This window comes from Electrophorus electricus, chromosome 2 (assembly GCF_013358815.1).
Source record: "Electrophorus electricus isolate fEleEle1 chromosome 2, fEleEle1.pri, whole genome shotgun sequence".
Lineage (NCBI taxonomy): Eukaryota > Metazoa > Chordata > Actinopteri > Gymnotiformes > Gymnotidae > Electrophorus > Electrophorus electricus.
In genome coordinates, this window is record NC_049536.1 from 31762702 (window position 1) to 31783148 (window position 20447).

The 20447-nt window shown below is 44.0% G+C and overlaps 1 protein-coding gene across 2 annotated transcripts in view; it reads left to right on the plus strand.

Annotated features, from left to right (window-relative positions):
- Positions 1-20447, plus strand: part of lrp2a (low density lipoprotein receptor-related protein 2a) — a 54235-nt gene that overhangs the window by 19428 nt on the left and 14360 nt on the right. The window contains exons 21-56 of one of the 2 annotated variants that reach the window (XM_035522824.1): positions 108-389; positions 556-795; positions 888-1007; positions 1175-1291; positions 1457-1837; positions 2500-2514; positions 2863-3111; positions 3715-3926; positions 4069-4253; positions 4757-4985; positions 5079-5256; positions 5578-5706; positions 6464-6630; positions 6942-7085; positions 7275-7384; positions 7677-7854; positions 7981-8194; positions 8696-8935; positions 9333-9521; positions 10122-11042; positions 11534-11699; positions 11845-12003; positions 12222-12511; positions 12802-13002; positions 13487-13510; positions 13995-14237; positions 14426-14551; positions 14996-15115; positions 15956-16087; positions 16906-17107; positions 17371-17666; positions 17933-18599; positions 18707-18877; positions 19111-19334; positions 19711-19888; positions 20010-20206. In XM_035522824.1, coding sequence (XP_035378717.1) covers positions 108-389; positions 556-795; positions 888-1007; positions 1175-1291; positions 1457-1837; positions 2500-2514; positions 2863-3111; positions 3715-3926; positions 4069-4253; positions 4757-4985; positions 5079-5256; positions 5578-5706; positions 6464-6630; positions 6942-7085; positions 7275-7384; positions 7677-7854; positions 7981-8194; positions 8696-8935; positions 9333-9521; positions 10122-11042; positions 11534-11699; positions 11845-12003; positions 12222-12511; positions 12802-13002; positions 13487-13510; positions 13995-14237; positions 14426-14551; positions 14996-15115; positions 15956-16087; positions 16906-17107; positions 17371-17666; positions 17933-18599; positions 18707-18877; positions 19111-19334; positions 19711-19888; positions 20010-20206 — 7896 coding nt within the window. The remainder of the gene's footprint in view (positions 1-107; positions 390-555; positions 796-887; positions 1008-1174; positions 1292-1456; positions 1838-2499; positions 2515-2862; positions 3112-3714; positions 3927-4068; positions 4254-4756; positions 4986-5078; positions 5257-5577; positions 5707-6463; positions 6631-6941; positions 7086-7274; positions 7385-7676; positions 7855-7980; positions 8195-8695; positions 8936-9332; positions 9522-10121; positions 11043-11533; positions 11700-11844; positions 12004-12221; positions 12512-12801; positions 13003-13486; positions 13511-13994; positions 14238-14425; positions 14552-14995; positions 15116-15955; positions 16088-16905; positions 17108-17370; positions 17667-17932; positions 18600-18706; positions 18878-19110; positions 19335-19710; positions 19889-20009; positions 20207-20447) is intronic. The other variant, XM_027021121.2, reaches the window with a different exon arrangement.

Below are 20447 nucleotides of genomic sequence, written 5' to 3' on the forward strand. Positions count from 1 at the left end.
TATATGAGCAATGTAATGGGCATTTAACATGTTTAGTTTTTTGAGAAGCACTGTTCTCATGTCATACGTGTCACACAGTATTCTGCATATTTACTGTGGTTTCTCAGGTTCAAACTTCTGCAACAGGCCTTCGAACCCTAATGGGGACTGCAGTCACTTCTGTTTCCCAGCCCCTTACTCCCAGCGCATGTGTGGCTGCCCTTACGGAATGAAGCTGTCACCCAACCAGCAGACATGTCTCGAGGATCCGTCCAACGAACCACCTACGCTGCAGTGTGGCTCCAACTCATTCTCCTGCTCAAATGGGAGATGTGTCCCTCAGAGCTATCGGTGTGACGGCGTTGATGACTGCCACGACAACAGCGATGAGGCCAGCTGTGGAGCTAACAGTAATAAATTTACACCTGATACTTCCAGTTTTCTGTACAATGCGTAGCTACAGTAGGGGAGATTAAATGTGAGGAAAGGGCACTTTCCTTCTATTTTTGCTTATATTGTTTCCTGTGTTAACAACATGAATGATGACCCTCTGCTTGGCCCTCTCTGCTCATTCAGACAACACCTGCTCCTCCAGTGCTTTCACCTGTTCCAACCAGCACTGTGTTCCTAGGAGCTGGCACTGCGATGGCTACCGCGACTGTTTTGATGGCAGTGATGAGAGAGAGTGTCCTACGCAGGTTCCTGGCACATGTCAGGCTGACCAGTTCAGCTGCGCCAACCACCGCTGCGTCCCGCGCACCTGGCTCTGTGACACCGATAACGACTGCGGCGATGGATCTGACGAACTCAATTGCGGTAAGAAGCATCTGGAAGTTCTGCTCTGTTTATGCCTGGCGTTTATCGGAGCATCCACCTTCCTGATGGTTTTAAATTTGATTGATTGTTAGATGCTATAGGGACATGCCACCCGGGTCAGTTTCAGTGCCCTGACCACCGCTGTATTGACCCAGCCTATGTTTGTGACGGAGACAGAGACTGCGTGGACGGGGCTGATGAACAGGGCTGTGGTAAGAGTCATTTTGCTCCTCGAAACATTGTAAATGCTAAACTCCTGAAAGAGCAATTTAGCCTAATAAACTGTATGCCTAATTTAAACAAAGCTCATTCACTTTAGTACTGTGTTTTTGGTCATCAATTCTGAAATGTTCTTTGTAAATTGAATGCTGTGCTGCAGTATACAACTGCACTGGCTATGAGTTCAAGTGCGCCAATGGACACCAGTGTGTGAACGCCTTCTACCGCTGTGATGGGGTTTTCGATTGCAACGATCATTCGGATGAGTCTGATTGTCGTGAGTGTAGCACGTTTTGTGACTCGTTCCGGTGTTATTCATGCAATTACTTTACATTCTGCAAAATCCTGAAATCCTGACAATTAAGATGTTACGAAGCACCCACCTTCAATAAAAATCAAATAAAAATGAATAAAAATTAGACTGTGTCCTTTGCCCATGCAGCAACCAGGCCACCGGGCATGTGCCACCACGAGAGCGAGTTCCAGTGCCAGTCCGATGGCAGCTGCGTGCCAGCCGCCTGGGAGTGCGACGGCCACCCGGACTGCGAGGACGGATCTGACGAACACCGTGTTTGCCCCCCACGCACCTGCCCCACCTCGCTCTTCCGCTGCGACAATGGCAACTGCGTCTTCCGCAGCTGGCTCTGCGACGGTGACAACGACTGCCGGGATGGCAGTGATGAGCGCGACTGCCCCATCCCACCGTTCCGCTGCCCTAGCTGGCAGTGGCAGTGTGCGGGCCACAGCGTGTGCGTCAACCTGAGCAGAGTGTGCGACAATACGCCCGACTGCCCGAATGAAGCAGACGAGTCCCCCCTCTGCAGTAAGTCGTTAAAGTTTGGCTTGCTGAGCTCTAAGGAGACACCCAGGCCTGCACTAGGACCAGCTTGCCAATATTGCGAAACTGGTTGCATGTGCAGCTTCTGCCAGAAAAGTGAAAATGTCCCTGATCCCAGGCAGCCTACATTGTTTTACTCTTTAATGAAACTACAACTACATGTCCTATGCAATGAGCTGGTTCAGGTTATTTCACTTCTTTTGTACTATAATCCACTGTTCACAGCAGGTATCATTAGGCTACACTCCCAAAAGCATAAGACAACAGACTGCAATCATCACTGTCACAATTAATTTCAGGCTTTTGAAACACGTATTCCTTAATGATGGAATGAAATCAAGTTTCTTGATATACTGATTAAGGAAATGTACTTTTATTCTTGAATGTTTTTGAAATATTGTTTTTTTTCTATGATGTTTTGTATTGTTTGGTAATTACGAAATCAGAAATCACTGGAATTAATGTTTGTTTTGTGTGAATAATATTTGGTATTTTCTGCCGGTGTTACATAATATATGGGTTTGAATTATGCCTCTGAGGAATCTTCAGGTGTTTCGAATCCTGCATGTGTGGCTGTGATCTAGTAATTAACTTTAAAGTGATCTGTGATTTCCCTTTTCCATGCACCCCTTCCTCACTGCTCTCAGATGAGCCTTTACCAGGTAGGCCAAGTCTTCAGTCGCTCACAGTCCTCTGCATGTAGCACTGGTTTTCCGCTCTCTGTCTCACTGTGCTCACTAACTCTCTGATTTTACACTGAGTGTTATTGAACCTGTAATCGTTAAGTCTAGTACATTGAGTAAATAATATTCTACCACAGGAATATAAAACTTTGTATTAACTATATTAACTGGCATGGAACATACTGTGCGAAAGACTATACGTGAGATTGAAAATGTAACTAAAAAACAAAACTATTTACTACTATTTTAAGTAGCAGCACTGATGCAATGGCCATTCAATAATTTCAAGAATTTTTTTATTTATTTATTTTTTTGCCCACTGTATAGATCAGGAGAGTTGTTCTGACCACAACGCAGGCTGCACTCATGGATGTATCCAGGGTCCATTTGGGGCTCAGTGCACATGTCCAGTTGGCTACCAGCTGAGTAACGACTCAAAGACGTGTGAGGACATAGATGAGTGTACCCCTCCTGGCCTGTGCAGCCAGCATTGCTTCAACGAGCGAGGTTCATTTCGTTGCCACTGTGAGGATGGATACATGCTTGAGGCAGATGGACGAACGTGCAAAGCCTCAGGTGTGTGTGTGTGTGTGTGTTTGTGTGTGTAAGTGCATGTTTATAAGTGTGTGCATGCACGCACACGTTTTTGCATGTGTTCCTACATATCCGTAGGTGGCCAACTAAGCAAGACAGAAAAAGAAAGAGACACTTACAATCAGATATATGCATAGCTTGTGACATTTGTGGTAATAGTAGAGGAGATATCAGTGGAGTGGAGCCATGCTTGATCTGAGAGGAGCTGCTGTCTGCTGCTGCTGCTGCCTCCTGCACTCTGCCCTCTGATCTGATTACTACAGATAAGACAAATAACATATATGTCAGTCAAAAACTTTTACATGGGGTAATTAGGTCTTAATCACCAGACAAAGGGTTGTTTATGAGCTGTCCTACTGACATAGACCCATCCACCAGAGAGATAACCTGCTTAAAAAATGCTGTCATTTGATATCCCTTCCTTTTTTCTCCACATTATTTTACCACATAGCTTCTTTTTGTGCTTCTGTGAGGCTCATTCATTGCCGTTTGCATGCTGTAACACCCAGACTGATAGCAAGGATGTCAAAAATGTGCCTTTGTAATTCTTTGTATAACAGAGATTTGATTTTCCCAATCTGACAGGATCTCGAGAGGCCATTCTGCTGGTGGCCAGTCGTAATCAGATTATATCTGATGACATCTTCTCGCAGCCGAACGTGGTGCGCTCCATTGTCAGAGATGGCCGCAATATTGTGGCAGTCGATTTTGACTCTGCGACCGACCGTGTGTACTGGTCAGACACCACCCAGGACCAAATATGGAGTGCACACAAGAATGGCAGTGACAGGACTGTGGTAAAGATTCAGGAGTTTCAAGTTTTAAAAAGCTCCAAGTTATTGACATGAAACACATTTCCTTTTGGATTTGCTTCTTAGAATTCTTGTGATGTCCTACAAAACAGACTTTATGCTCGTTATGCTCTCTGTACACTTGCAGATCTTTGACAGCGGTGTGACAGTCACAGAAAGTCTTGCAGTTGACTGGGTAGGAAGAAACCTCTACTGGACAGACTACATCTTGGAGACCATAGAAGTGGCCAGGCTGGATGGCTCCCATAGGACAGTGCTCATCAGTGTCAATGTCACCAACCCCAGAGGTCTTGTGCTCGACCCCAGGAATGGGTAAGCTCTTTGATATACAGGTGCAATAATTTAGCAAATTACAATGCCAGCATGATTGTGCTGTTAAAACAAAAGGGAGAAAAATATTCCTTATGTTTTGGAATGTACGCTATACACTGGTATAAATTAGATTTTTTTTTTGTCTGTTAAGCTACATTAACATTTAAAGGGGACCAGTTATGCTTTTCTTACTAGAATACATATGCTAGAATAGAACTACATGTATCAATGTTCTAAAAAACATTGTTCTCATACTGTATGATCTCTTTTAGAGATCATGTGCCAGAACTGCATCATCCTGTAACAAAGAAAATGTCTGAAAAGTGTTTTCTTTGGGGGCGAGAGTTACGCACTTTTGCGTGTACTTTGGACTTTGTAATTTTGTAGACCGTTTACATGCACAAGCAAATAAAATACACCAAAAGGAAGGGGAAAAAATAGAAAAGCATAATAGGTAATAATAGTGAATAAAAGATGAAAGCTAATTCTTCTGTGGGTCTTAGTGTTCATCTCATGTTTTGGACGGACTGGGGGAGAAACCCTCGCATTGAGAGAGCTAGCATGGATGGAAAGCTGAGGACCCCCATCATCAGCAACAAGCTCTACTGGCCAAATGGCCTGACCATAGACTATCCAAACAGCCTTCTCTACTTCGCTGATGCTTACCTGGATTTCATTGACTATTGTGATTACAATGGGAACAACCGGAAACAAGTTCTGGCCAGTGATCTGGTGAGACATTCTTTTGGGTTATTTACTTATGTGTATTTCGTTACACTCTTAACCCATGTGAATAAATTTCGCTTCTTGTCTCTCAATAAAAAGGTACTGCAACACCCCCACGCAATTACCATTTTTGAGGATTTTGTGTATTGGACCGACAGATACGTCAACCGCGTGATCCGGGCCAACAAGTGGCACGGAGAGAACCAGACGGTGATGCTGTATAACCTGCCCCAGCCCATGGGCCTGGTGGCAATGCATCCAGCCAGGCAGCCGGCAGGTATGACTCAGTATTTTCAACCACCTGACCAAACAGTCCTGGTTATGTTTCATAAGCCAAACTGAAGTGCAAAAAGAATTGCCTGTAAGATTTGAAGATGGGATGTGTGGGTAATTGGGTTTTAAGATTGATTTGAAAAGCCATGGCTCTTTGTGTAATCTGATGTACAGAAAAAAGTTGTTTTCAGTGTGGGAATTTGGTAATGAAACGTTACCCCTGAATGAGCTGTATGACCATGAAATGTGCAAATGTGAAAGTGTGCCATATTGTGTTTTTTGCTTCTAACCCATACAATTTTCTTTTTGACTTTTCTCATACCAGGTGACAACCCATGTGCAGTTAGCCCCTGCACCCACATCTGCCTGCTGTCTGCGTCTGGCCCCAGGTTTTATTCCTGTGCCTGTCCCTCAGGCTGGATACTGGCAGCTGACCAGCTCACCTGTGTTAGAGGTATAACATGCAAAATTGCATGTTTCATATATATATATATGGCTTTTTAATATATTATTAAATTAGATTATTATTCTCTTTTAAAAATACATTTTGAATTCTTGAATGTTGCTGTGTCTTTCACTTTGGCCTCACTTTGGTTAATCTCCTTTTCACTGACTGAATGGAGCAGTCTTTAGGGACAATGGATATGTGTCCCTCAGGAAGCACATCTTGTCAACAGCAGCCCATTTTCATTTTGCCCCATGATCTCTCCCTCTCTGAGGGCAAATATTTACAATCAGAAAAGCTCTTAGCTCATCTTATGGTTATGGTTGAATACAGACTAGAGAGCTTTAATCTTAAATCCAGTGGGTCCTCTTTAGGGCAATCATCCAGCTATGCTCAGGTTTCAGCTTTTGTCAACGATGTCAAGCACATTTTCCCCAAAGAGATGAAAGATTACCTCAGACTTAGAATGAGTGTGTCTACTGATCCTAATCTCTGATGACACAGCAAGACTTCAGGGAGAATACAGACCAACTTTGTGACAATCTTTCAAAATTCTGGCAACTGATAGCCCATGCTGCAGTTTAAGCCTTGTGCATCAGTATTGCAGGCTCTGAATGGTGATTTCATGCATTAAATTGTGTTAGGGAAGTATATGTTATAAAAGTATCAATAGCCCTGGCACTGTATGTGAATACAAACTGCAAGTGATACATTTTTATTGAAATCAAACAGCTCAGCGTATGATATGGTATATATTATCTTACAGTGGATGATCCCTTCCTGGTGGTTGTTAGGGACAGCATCATTTATGGTATCTCCCTCAACCCTGATGATAAGGGCAATGATGCCATGGTACCTGTTGCTGGGCTGCAAAATGGATACGACGTGGACTTTGATGATGCTGAGCAGATGATCTACTGGGTTGAACATCCTGTAAGCATGAGAACGAAGCTCAGTGATTAGCCAAATACAAATCAAGTTTACCGTGTAATGTAAATTTTTTTTTTCTTTGATGTTAAAACTTTTGTAACTGAGGTTCTAACTCCAGATCTACTGACCCCCTCCCTTTAACCTGATGACCTCTTTCAAGTGTCTCTACAAAGCCCCCCACTTGCCCTTATAAGTGCTGGCTATGCATTCACAAAATCATTTACAAGCAGTTTGAATCTGTGTATGAGCTGAAATAACGAGTTGATTTCAATTTCAATTACTTTCATGATTTCATGATCCATTTTTCTATACAGGGAGAGATCCACAGGGTCAAGTCAGATGGCACTAACAGGACTGAATTTGCCCCAGCGGCCATCTTGGGATCTCCAGTGGGATTGGCTCTTGACTGGATGACTCAAAATCTATACTACACCAACCCATCCTCACAGTCCATAGAGGTGATATAGCCTTCGTATCTTACAGCCAAACATATTTAAGATCTCAACTAAAATCCAAGAGCCATTCAGTTTAGGATTTATAGGTAAATTCCCAAAGCAGGGTTTTGCTTTAAAAAAAAATTGTCAAGAAGAAGATAATAACCACTGTACATAATATATTGTGCAAGTTTTTTGGAACTATTTGTTTAGGTACTGAGGCTGAAAGGAGACATGCAGTACAGGAGGACTCTTATCACCAACAATGGTACTACAACTGGTGTGGGCACCCCCATTGGCATAGCAGTGGACCCAGCGCGTGGGTAAGCCCCAGTTTAACAATGCTCTGGTACTTACACTTATATGCTGAGTGGTCACTTAAATCACCCACTTAGCACACCGATGCACTGCCAGGAACCATTGCATGTCTTGCATGCATTGGGTGTCTTCAGTTCTAAGGTTGCAGTGACATCAAGAAGCTGTGCTGAATGCAGTAATGACTTAAAAACAAAAAAACAAACCAAAAACGTTCTAGATGTTGTTTCAGGCAGATAGTGTTACATCAACCAATATGACAACTCTCTGCGGACTGTGTGCACCCTGCGTGTGTTCCAGGAAGATGTACTGGACAGACCAAGGTACAGAGAGTGGCATTCCAGCCAAGGTAGCATGTGCAGACATGGACGGCTCAAACTCAGTCACTCTTTTCACCAATAACCTGGAGCATGTGGAGTTTATCACAATAGACATAGAAGAGAACAAACTCTACTGGGCTGTCACCGGGACCGGACTGGTTAGCCGCAACTACATCTACCAGCATTTAATATGCTATATTTATTGATATTGTCTTTACTCATGACTTCTTTGATACCAAATTTGATTTAGAATGTTTCGATTGCTGCTGTAAACCTCTAAACAGATTGAGAAAGGGGATGTAGACGGGACGAACCGCATCACCGTGGTTTCTGGCTTGTCCCGCCCCTGGGGCGTGGCTGTGCACGGACCGTACCTCTACTTCACTGACAGGGACTTTGAGGTGATTGAACGCGTGGACAAAGCCTCAGGATCCAACAAAATTGTGTTGCGCGACAACATGGCTGGTCTGAGAGTACTGAAAGTGCACTACAGAGAGAGTGAGTGACAATCATTACGAATCTGTTATCTAGTTTTAGAATCTTATCAATAGCCTTTTTGGCCCCTAACCACACCCCTTCCCTCCAAACACTGACTGCCTTGCGTCTGTCTTCGGAAGTTATCTTATCTGGGATAGACATGTGGCAGTTACCAGGGAGGAATGGCTTTAAATGAGGTATAACATTACCAATTTGTTCTTCTCGGTGGTTGACTTTGTGCCAGGAAGAATCAGTGTTCTTTTGTTCCATTGTCAATGGACAGGTTCATTCCTCTGGCACAGAACAGTGCTTTTTGTGCAGCCTTGTCCAGTTATAAACAGGAGAAGCCAGGGAAGTTGAGACAAATACTCATAATTGATCACATTTGTAGTGGTATTGCTGCAAATGGTTATAAATGAGCTTGTCTGAAACATCCCGGAAATGTATTGCATAGGCAATCTCTCTCTCTCTCTCTCTCTCTCTCTCTCTCTCTCTCTCTCTCTCTCTCCTCACTCTCTCTAGCTTCTGCAGGCACTTCTAATGGCTGCAGTAATAATGTAGGCACGTGTGAGCAGCTGTGTTTGCCTCGTCCTGGAGGTTTCTTCTCCTGTGCCTGTGCTACAGGCTTCAGACTCAGCGCTAATAACAGGAGCTGTGCTCCCTACCAGTCCTTTGTGGTCATCTCCATGCTCACTGCCATCAAGGGCTTCAGTCTGGAGGGAGCTGACCATTCTGAGGCAATGGTTCCAGTGGCAGGGAGAGGTGGGTGTTTTAAATAGCTGAGTGGATAGCAATGATGGTTGGTTTACTATGTACTATTATAGAGTTATTTTGTATAATGGAGTGCAGAGTTAGCTGAAATGTGTTTCATCTAAAGCGGATGATTTATTTAAAGCTCTTTTTTTTTGTATGGTGATGGAGAATTATTTTTGTTAAGTAAACTGGAAAAAAAATTCAGCTTGAAGCGAGAATTTTTACTTTTTATTCTGTGGAGACTATGCACTAAATATATATATCGAAAAGGCTGCAAGGTTTCATTGCAGTGACCTGAAATGTGCTGTTTTCTGTACAGTTTTGTAGCTGCCAAGTCTTAATATCGCCAATGCAGCAATATTTGTGTGTGTGTGTGTGTGTGTATGTGTGTGTGTGTATCCTGTAGGCCGAAATGCTTTGCATGTGGATGTGCACATGCCTTCTGGATTCCTGTACTGGTGTGACTTCAGCAGTACTGTTGCTTCTCAGAATGGAATCCGCCGGATCAAGCCAGACGGATCAGGGTTCCGTAACATTGTCACCTCTGGGATTGGACGCAATGGGATCCGAGGCATCGCTGTGGACTGGGCTGCAGGTACAGGAAATTATTTTGATCCTCCTTTGTGCTCTGATGATGGACCACAATCAAAGTTTATAACATGCATTAAATAACAGACTCTGTACCAATTACCTGTACCTACTCCTGTGTATGATTCTGGAAGCTGCAAATGATGTGAAATTCAAGCTGCACAGAATAGCAGGAACATTCCAGAAGAGTTCAGAGTTCTGAGTGTGGGTAGGGTTTGTGTGCAGGTGGATCCAGTGCATAATGATTTTAATCAGCTTTTCAGTGAGATCATGGTGCTGAGTGCCTATAGCTATAGATGCCTTTTTACAGTGTTCAAGATAAGCTCACAGGTGGAATAAACAAAACACAGGACAATTGTTCCTAAAATTGCAAATATTAGTTTTAAGGTCAAATGAATGTATTGGCTTTTTTGACTGTTGACAAAGATTATTTTATTATTTTATTTAGTTATTTATAAGGATAATTGTGGCAGTTAGTATTTAAGGAATAGAATGTGTTAATAGCCATTCTATTCCTTGATAAATATTGTCAAACCACATTTTGGACATTAAGGATTTTATTTAAAGAAGTGACCAATTTGTATACATTTTCTCTGTATTTGGACAGGAAACCTATACTTCACAAATGCCTTTTTGACAGAGACATTCATTGAAGTCATTCGCCTTAACACCAGTTTCCGACGTGTCCTCCTGAAGACCCAGGTGGATATGCCTCGACACATTGTAGTGGACCCCAAAAACAGATACCTGTTCTGGGCTGACTATGGGCAGAACCCCAAAATTGAGCAGGCTCACCTAGATGGTACAAACCGGACTGCACTGGTCTCCTCTGGTATCATCACACCCAGAGGACTGGCTCTGGACCACCAGAATGGATACATTTATTGGGTGGATGACTCACTGGACATGATTGCCCGAGTCCGGCCCAATGGAGGCGAAACTGAAATTGTACGCTTTGGGAGCCGCTACCCCACCCCATATGGCATCACAGTGTTTGAGAATAAGATCATCTGGGTTGACAGGAACTTGAAAAAGGTCTTCCAGGTCAGTAAAGAGCCAGGAAATACTGACCAGCCAATAGTGATCAGGGACAACATCAACATGCTACGAGACGTTACCATCTTTGACCAGAGGATGCAGTCCATGTCATCCCAGGAACTGAATAACAACCCCTGCTTGATGTCCAATGGAGGCTGTGCTCATTTCTGCTTTGCTCTGCCAGGAACTCAGACTAGAAAGTGTGCCTGTGCCTTTGGGAACCTGGCTGTGGATGGCACAAGCTGTGTGGTGTCCCGAGATGATTATCTCATATACACAACAGAGAGCACGGTGCGCTCACTACGGCTGGACCCCGAAGACCACTCGCTGCCCTTCCCAGTGGTCAACGTGGCCCCCACATCTGTTGCTCTGGATTACGACAAGATGGACTATAGGCTCTACTTCACCCAGAGCTCTGGAGCAGGACAGAGCAAGATCAGTTACATTAGCTTGTCATCTCCCACCTCACCTGCTACCATAGTAGCTTCAGGTACATTACATTACATTATACGACACAACTTATTTATTTCCCCATAGTTTGCTCTTTTGTGGTGAGAACATGTTTTTTTTGTGTGTGTCGTACTTGTATTATTAAGAAAAAATAAATAGTAATTATTCATTTTGTCATAATTAAGAGAGTGATAATTATATTCTGTGATAATGTTAGTAGCACAATCCACAAACCAATTTCTTTGGTTGGTGCTGCTCAGACTGATGTAAGCAGCACTTCTTCTAGGGTTTGGTCAAATTAGTGTAGGGGTATAGAAAAAAAAATGCAATCCTTGCTTTCTTAGTTTACAAAAAAAAAAAAAAAAAAAAAATCTACAGTCATTAATCCAGGAAATGCTACTCATATACCTTGGCCATAAACTTAAAATGGGATTTAATGATCAAGTTCAATTCCACTTGTTCATTTAACCTAAACCTTATACAAAATGCTCATAGTGTATAGGTGATGCAGTATGTCTTCTATATATGTAGATCTAGGTGCCCCTGATGGTATTGCCTACGATTGGATCAATAAGAGGATCTATTACAGTGACTATGTTAACCAGACCATCAATTCCATGGCTGTGGATGGGTCTCAGAGGACTCTTATAGCTCAGGTGCCCAGACCACGAGCCATCATGGTGGACCCATGCCGAGGGTAGGTATTCCTTTCCTGTAGCATCCTTTAGTAATATTTCATACTGTTCTATTTTCTTTGCCCAACATGCATGTTCCTTAATTACAAACATCACATGCATTTTAGTGCTTTGATGAGAAACATTCCTTTATACGTTTTATGTTAGGTACATGTACTGGACTGACTGGGGCACCAATGCTAAGATTGAACGAGCAACTCTGGGTGGAAACTTCCGGAATGATATAGTTAACAGCAGTTTGGTTTGGCCCAATGGGCTTACCCTAGACTATGATGACGAAAGACTCTACTGGGCAGATGCCAGCCTGTAAGATTCTTTTGCATCTCTTGCTGTATTTTAAGATTGACATTCTCTCTCTATATGTTAACATATGCATGTGCAGTATGTCTATCAAATCAAAGTATCATTCTTTTTTTTTTTTCTTTTTTTTTTTAACCAGTGAACACATATTTTAAAATGACTCATGAACTATCAGTGCTAACGCAGTCCTTTGAAATCATTTGTTTTGATTTGTGTGCAATCAGACAGAAAATTGAGCGTTGTTCACTTACTGGGTCCAACCGTGAGGTCATCGTTGGCACAGCCATCTACCCATTTGCCATGACTGTGTATGGACAGCATATCTTCTGGACAGACTGGAACACACGCAGCATCTACAGAGCCAACAAGCACGATGGCTCGGACCAGAGGGTTATGCTCCAGAACCTTCCGTCCCGGCCCATGGACATCCATGTGCTGTCTAACAGTAAACAGCAACAATGTAGCAGCCCCTGCCTGCAGTTCAACGGAGGCTGTAGCCACATCTGCACTCCAGGTGCCGAAGACCTTTCAAGCTAATTTAACACAGCTACTTATAGATAGTCAATTAGGATGATTGTTGCACTCCATTGATAACCAGTAACAGTTGAACTTTCTTTGTTGATGCAATGAAGTAACCTTTATCAATGTATTGAAAGACTTTTTTGAGTTCAAAATAAGGGTTATGTCAGACTCAAAGGCACCATAGCCATGCTGAGACAACCATGTCAACTGGCATTTCAGGAATTAACAAAAGTGTCTCCTGGCACCACAAACCTTAACCTGCTGTACTATTATCATTCGCAGGTCCTCATGGGGCAGAGTGCCGGTGTCCATCTGAGGGCCGTTGGTACCTGGCTGATGACAAATATTGTATCCATGACAACGGCACGCGCTGTCTTCCTGGCCAGTTCACCTGCATGAACGGTCGCTGCATCCGTGCCCAGTGGAAATGTGATAATGACAACGACTGTGGAGACGACAGTGACGAGTTGGAGAGAGTCTGTGGTAAGCCGGACTCCTGATGCCGTACCGCTGTTTCATGGAGGCTCATCCCTAACCAAACCTAACCCCCTTTTATCTCTGACCTCACCCGTGCTTTCTGCTGTCTGAATTATACTCATTCTAATAGCTTCCACTTTGTGTTTTGAAAAGGTAAAGCTCACTGCATCAATTGAACAGAATACACAGTTAATAACAGTTGAGTTCACTTTAATTCTGCTTACTGAATACCACTGAATGCCACAATGTTTGTAGCAGGGATATCGCTAGTTTGTGTGCCTGTTAGTCATGTGTTCTTTCTGGTATATGTAAGCACCTGTCATCTCTGATAGCATGATTTTTGTGTTTGTCTTAATATCTTTGCTTCAGAATCATGCTTCGTTCTTTGCACTTGCTGATCCTGTCTTCTCTGCCATCTTTTTCTTATCTGTTCGCTAATTTGCTGCCACTTGCCATTTGCTGATTTCTGTAATTTAATCTTTTTCTCCAGGATCCAACAGTGATTTCGCTTTTGGTGTGTATAATTATCATTCTCTAGTCCCCTCTTGTAGAGCAGACATAGATTTGCCTGCATATAATACCTTCCACCACAGATTACTAATCATTAAGAAAATGCATGTTTCCTTTTGCATGCAGTCGCAGAAGTGGCAGCGTTTATTTCCTTGACAGGTAATACCAGATGTTTGAGAACTGTCACTTATCCACTGAACTTCAAGAAATACCTTCCTGAAAAGTCTGGACTCGATGAAATAATAATTCCTTGCTCTGTACACAATCCAGGGAAAGGATAATCTAGATATTAGAACTCAGCACAAGACTAGAATCACTACTAATACTTAGTGGAGCAAGAGTTTGCAAGTTTCTTTTTCTATAGGAAAAGCACTACTCTCTGCTCTAGAGCTCTGTTCCCTACTCTGGGACACCACATAGGACTGCTTTCTAATTCTGTTTTTTGTCTCAAAAAAATCCCTGTGTCTCTTTCTGGTTGTGATTGGAAGCCTTTCACACGTGTGAGCCCACTATGTTCACATGTGGAAATGGCCGGTGTGTGCCATACCACTACCGCTGTGACCACTACAATGACTGCAGCGATAACAGTGATGAAGCAGGCTGCCTGTTTCGTCCCTGTGATCCGGACACGGAGTTTGCCTGCAACAACGGACGCTGCATCGCGCGGGAGTATGTGTGCAATGGCATTAATAATTGCTTCGACAACGGAACTTCTGATGAGCGGAGCTGTGGTATGCGCGCGATACAGTGTCTGATCACTGTAATATACGCTCATTTAACAAACCACTTTGGTTGCACTAAGTTTAATACCCTAGATTGAAAAATCTATATAGTCTTTATGACTTGCAGCTGTTGAGAATTTCCTACTATTTTTAATGCAGTATGTTGATTTTTTATTTATTTTACTCTTGTCCCTTAGCTGAGAGGACCTGTCAGCCTGAACACACTAAATGTCATACCACTAACATCTGTATCCCACGCTCTTACTTGTGTGATGGGGATAATGACTGTGGAGATATGAGTGATGAGAGCCCCACACACTGTGGTGAGTTTGCTGTTTGAAGGGAACAGTTCTCATACTCTGTACTCTTTGTCTCAGAGGTCAGTTTATAGGTTTCATGGTAATTTAGGAGCGAGTTTATTTTCGTGAACTATTTACATTTGTTTAATTAGTAATTGTTAGTAATTTGTTTAATTAGTTTTTGACTTAGGGATACTTCATTCTAAACCTAGCATTTGGCATTTGGTTAAAGGCAATAGTGCAAGCCCAGTGAACTGCTTTGTAACTAAAACATTCATTTGGCACTGGCAAAGAATTGTCCACAGTTTTAATGAAATTCAAAAGCCACATTGTGGCATTCTCCTCACGTTTGGCGTCATAAATGACCCATCATGTAGAGAACAACTAGTCAACCCTCGCTAGTAATCATTTGCCAATAAAAGCTCATTCTGATGACTAAACACATCTGTGTGCTCTACACCTCCCCAGCCACGTCCACATGTACCCAGAGTGAGTTCCGCTGCTCCAGTGGGCGCTGCATTCCAGCACACTGGTACTGTGATGGGGGAACTGACTGTGTAGATGGTTCAGATGAACCCTCCACCTGCAGTGAGTTACACACATGAGCTTTTAATTACCATCTAGAACTACTGCACAACGTGTGTCCAGTATGCTAATAATGGCAGCAGCATCCTGTTAACATTTCAACAAAGGGGGAAAAAAAAAATCTAAATATGCACACAAGAAAAGGAAAGACAAGGAATTGTGATTATCTATTCTTTTATAGCTGATTTTTGATTGCAAATCCAGTGATTCCACAGTTCTGCCAAGTCCCCGGGGATAAATGTAATCCTATAGTGCTTCTTTGTGTCTACATGGACATATTTTTATCAATAAGTTTACACTAATGTTGTCTTTGTGATTATCTAAAGGAAAATGTTATAATACAATATTTGTCTCAAATATTTATGTATACCGTTGATATTGTTGTCCTATATGCATTATCAGTAAAGGGGTGTGTGTGTGTGTGTGTGTGTGTGTGTGTGTGTGCGCGTATATGAGAGTGTAAGGCCTGTTGTCAATACAGCCACCCATTGTCTGCTGCATTCCTCCCCGGTGGCACTTGCTAGTGTCCCCTTCACATGCACCTCCCCTCTCTTTTGTTCACTGATAATTATAATGCCGCTCCCTGGCTTTTGTTGGAACAGAACACTAGAGATAGGAATTCTGCCCAACAATGCTTATTTGTTCAGAGAAATTCACTTTCTGTAGGTCCTAAATGTAAACCTTCACTGACATTTTTGTTGTCCAATTTGACGAAACATGATGAGAATGAGAGAGGAAGTTGAGATCTTCATCTCAGTCCAAACTGCCAAAACATGAGATGCTTTCAGTTTCAGCTCCTCGTTGCTCAGGCCTGGGCTTTTGTGATGTGTGTTCACCCATCAGCCACCTTGGTGAGGACCTGCAGCTCAGACCAGTTCCGCTGCGATGATGGCAGGTGCATTGCATCCTCCTGGATCTGCGACGGAGACAATGACTGCGGTGACATGAGTGATGAGGACCAGAGGCACAACTGTGGTGAGCAGTCCTCTCCTAGTTCCTCTCTCCTTTCTTCTCTCTCCTGAATAACACTCTCCTCTCGTCCCTCCCTTTAGGTCTTCCTTTGTTATCTGTATTGTTCCCCCCCAAGTAAATCTACTTCCTTCTTCTCTACTGGTTCCTTCCCTTAGCTGTTTATCTCCCTCTCCTCTCCTCTTCTCTCCTCTCCGTATTTTATTGTGCAGTCAGATAGCCCAGTAGGTATACAGGAGGGCATCTGTGGTGTGAGCCTGCAAGCTGGAGCCTCAGAGTAAGGCGGACACATTCCTGATTTCGTTGGCCTGACTCGTTGCTTTGTGGCTGCCTTCTGTCGCTGGCTGCCTCTCCCTGCATCACAGCCGGCTTGCATGGTCTCTGTCCAGTGTATGTGCCCACAACGCACAGGCTGGAGCTGGGGAACCAAAAAACGGGAAGCCAGGGTTCACTTAGTTGGGACCTAGAAATTTAGACCCACATGAAATGAAAGGGATCATACTTTGTGCAACTGTCTAAAATGTTTAAATGTATAAAGAAGAAAGGAATGTTTAGAACAAGATCACAAAAAGTTGGCTACACTGCAATATAGGTTATTGTTAAGCAGAGCTCTTATTCTACTGCGTGCCAAATTGTTTTAATATTTGACAGCCTTAAATGTAGACCGATGGCCTTTTAGACCGATGGCCTTTTAGGCATGTTTATTTCATGAAGACATGTTTACTCCATATATGTTTTAATCCAGTTTAAAGATTTGAATTGTTTGCTCAGAGAAATTTATGCGCCACGTAACGTTGTCTTTTCTGTGTGTCTGTAATGCACAGCTAACCGAAGCTGCTCTCCTCTGGAGTTCACCTGTGTGAATAACCGACCCCCACAGAGGAGGTGCATCCCCCGCGACTGGGTGTGCGATGGAGATGCAGACTGTGCAGACGCCTACGACGAGCACCAGAACTGCACGCGGCGGTCCTGCTCGGCCAGCGAGTTCTCCTGCAGCAACGGCCTGTGCATCCGCAGCTCCTACAGGTCAGCACCTGCCACTCAGTTTCCACCTTCAATTTCCACCTCTCTTCCAAGTGGGAGGGACAGGGGATCACGTTAACAAAACATTTTGTCTAAGTACGGCAGCACTGGTCATGCGTTGTACTGAAAGCATGATACATGACTGTGTATGACAAAGGAAAGATACATGTCTTACGTGTAACTACAACGCACCCATACGCAAGGCTCAGCTTGACAGGGACAGTTAAGGCATTTAAAGATGCTATTGGATGTGTTTTACGTTGTAGGTGTGACCGACGTAACGACTGTGGAGACAGCAGTGATGAGCAGGGCTGCACCTATCAGCCGTGTCAGCAGTACCAGTTTACATGTCAGAACGGTCGCTGCGTCTCGCGGGACTTCCTGTGCGACGGTGACAATGACTGTGGCGACGAGTCCGACGAGCTGGAGCACCTGTGCCAGACGCCGGTCCCTACGTGCCCTCCTGGGAACTTCCAGTGCGACAATGGGAACTGTGTGCCGACCAGCCAGGTGTGCGACCACAGCGACGACTGCATTGACAACAGCGATGAGAAAGGGTGTGGTGAGTATATGTGAAACAAATCAGTTCATACAAGAAGTCAGGGCAGTTTCGCTAGAGGACAGCTTACTATGAATCTCACATTCAGCCTTGAACTTTGCATAAGTTAATCATGAAGTTGGAAGGAAAAAAACAAACTGGATGACATCATGTAGATCATTGCTTATTTTTCTGTGATGAATGTGCCACTTGGCTTTAGCTTTATTGAGCTTTTTTCTACTGGCTTGCTATCACATGACTTCAATGCTGCCACTTGCCTCTATCCTTAGGCATCAACGAATGCACGGATCCCTCCATGCAACACTGTGACCACGAGTGCACTGACACCCCCACCAGCTTCATCTGCTCCTGCCACCAAGGCTACCGCCTCATGTCAGACAGGAAAAGCTGCGACGACGTGGACGAGTGCTCGGACACGCCCAGCGTGTGCAGCCAGGTGTGCGAGAACACGGTGGGCTCGTATATGTGCAAGTGTGCGCCGGGCTTCCTGCGCGAGCCCGACGGCCGCAGCTGCCGGCAGAACAGCAACATCAGGCCGTACTTGATCTTCAGCAACCGCTACTACCTGCGAAACCTGTCAGCGGATGGGGAGGCGTACTCACTCATTCTGCAGGGCCTCAGCAGCGTGGTGGCCGTGGACTTTGACCGGGTCAGCAAGCATCTGTACTGGATCGACGTGAGCCGCCAGGTGGTGGAGAGGATGCTCTTCAATGGCACGGGCCGAGAGGTGGTGGTGAATGGCGTGCCGCACGGCGAGGGCCTGGCCGTGGACTGGGTGGGCCGGAAACTTTACTGGGTGGACAGCTTGCAGGACTGCTTGAAAGTGTCTGAGCTTGACGGGCGCTTTGTTAGGAAGCTGGCAGACCACTGTGTGGATGCTAATAACAGCTACTGCTTTGAGAATCCAAGAGCCATCGTCGTACATCCAAAGTTCGGGTGGGTGACTAATATTTAGGCTTTCTTTATGTAGGATGTTGGATTATCTTGTTCTTTGCTGGCAATTAGTGCAGTTAGATTTTATGCTAATGCTGTGTTCTTTTCAGATATGTGTACTGGACTGACTGGGGAGATAAAGCTTTTATTGGTCGTGTCGGAATGGACGGTAACAACAAGTCTGCCATAATAACCACTAAGATTGAGTGGCCCAATGGCCTTACCATTGATTACACCAACGATATGCTCTACTGGGCCGACGCTCACCTCAACTACATTGAGTAAGAGAAACTTTTGACTCCTCTGCTGAAGATATATGGGCCATGTCCAAACTAGCTCTTTGTTTTCTTTTATTTTTTTTCTTGAGTTGTCCATGGTTCTAACAGTTGGCCTAACAGTTGGCCTAACAGTTCTGTTTGTTTAATTTTATCCCTAACCCCAGGAAAGTATTGCTACTTAATTCAATGTAATTTTAACGTCTGTGAGTCAAATCCAATGTGTCCTCTGTCCGCAGGTACTCGGACCTAGAGGGCCATCACCGTCATACTGTGTATGATGGGGTGCTTCCTCATCCGTTTGCCCTAACTGTGTTTGAAGACACAGTGTACTGGACAGACTGGAACACCCGCACGGTAGAGAAAGGCAATAAGTTCGATGGCTCTGGGCGCCAAGCTCTTATCAATACCACCCACAGACCCTTCGACATCCATGTGTGTCACCCCTACCGCCAGCCCATAGGTAAGCCCAGGACAGGGTAATGCTAGAGGAGTATGCTCTCAAGGCCTTCCACATGCTTGGAACCTCTTAGAGCTATTATACCTGCTATCTCTGATCGTTATCTCTTCCTTTCAACTTCTACTTAAGCCATTTTAAGGCTGTGCCAATATTTACACAGACAAACAATGCAGCAAGTGTTTTCTCTTCTTCCCTTCTTTAGCAGTCAAATAAATTCAATCTTTTTTTTGTCAATGCCAAGACAGATAGTAGGAAGTATTTAGATAGGCTCTTCTTCTTAAGACAGGATGTCTCTTTTGTAAGTGAGTGGACAAACCCTGGTTGTCTGCTTGTCTTCCGTACGTGGATGTGGGATAACATCTTCTCTCCATTTTTGCAGTAACCAATCCCTGCGGACTGAATAATGGGGGCTGCTCTCACCTATGTCTACTGAAAGCTGGTGGGCGAGGCTACACCTGTGAGTGCCCTGATCACTTCCTGACTGTGCAGATAGGGGGTTTGGCTCGCTGCTTACCTATGTGCTCCAGCACACAGTACAGATGTGCAGACAATGAACGGTGAGCACCTCAAGCCCCCGAAACCTCTCCTTCTGCTTGGCCTCAGTTCTGTTCCTGAGGACTGTGTTCTTCATGAGTTCACAACCATCTATCCCTGATTGATTGTCTGGCCACTGTGCAGCTGTATCCCTATATGGTGGAAGTGTGATGGCCAGCGCGATTGCAGGGACGGTTCTGATGAGCCTTCCACGTGTCCTGCACGACACTGCCGACTCGGCCAGTTCCAGTGTGATGACGGCAACTGCACCAGTCCTCATTTCCTGTGTAACTCTCACCACGACTGCCCTGACGGCTCTGACGAGGACACTGTTTTGTGTGGTATGAACGAATCTGATTAAAGTACTAGGTTTTGGATACTGCATCTGTTTCCTTACTGCATATATATATATATATATTAACATTTGTAATGGCCAAAGTGCTAATATTTAAAATACAAAAGTTCAGATAGAAGAAGAAAACTGAGCAAAAATATTTAAAGGTCATAATAGTAATGGGTTTAAAATCATTACGTAAATATATATTAAGCTCTAAGATGTCAAAATTTATCTTAACCACAATG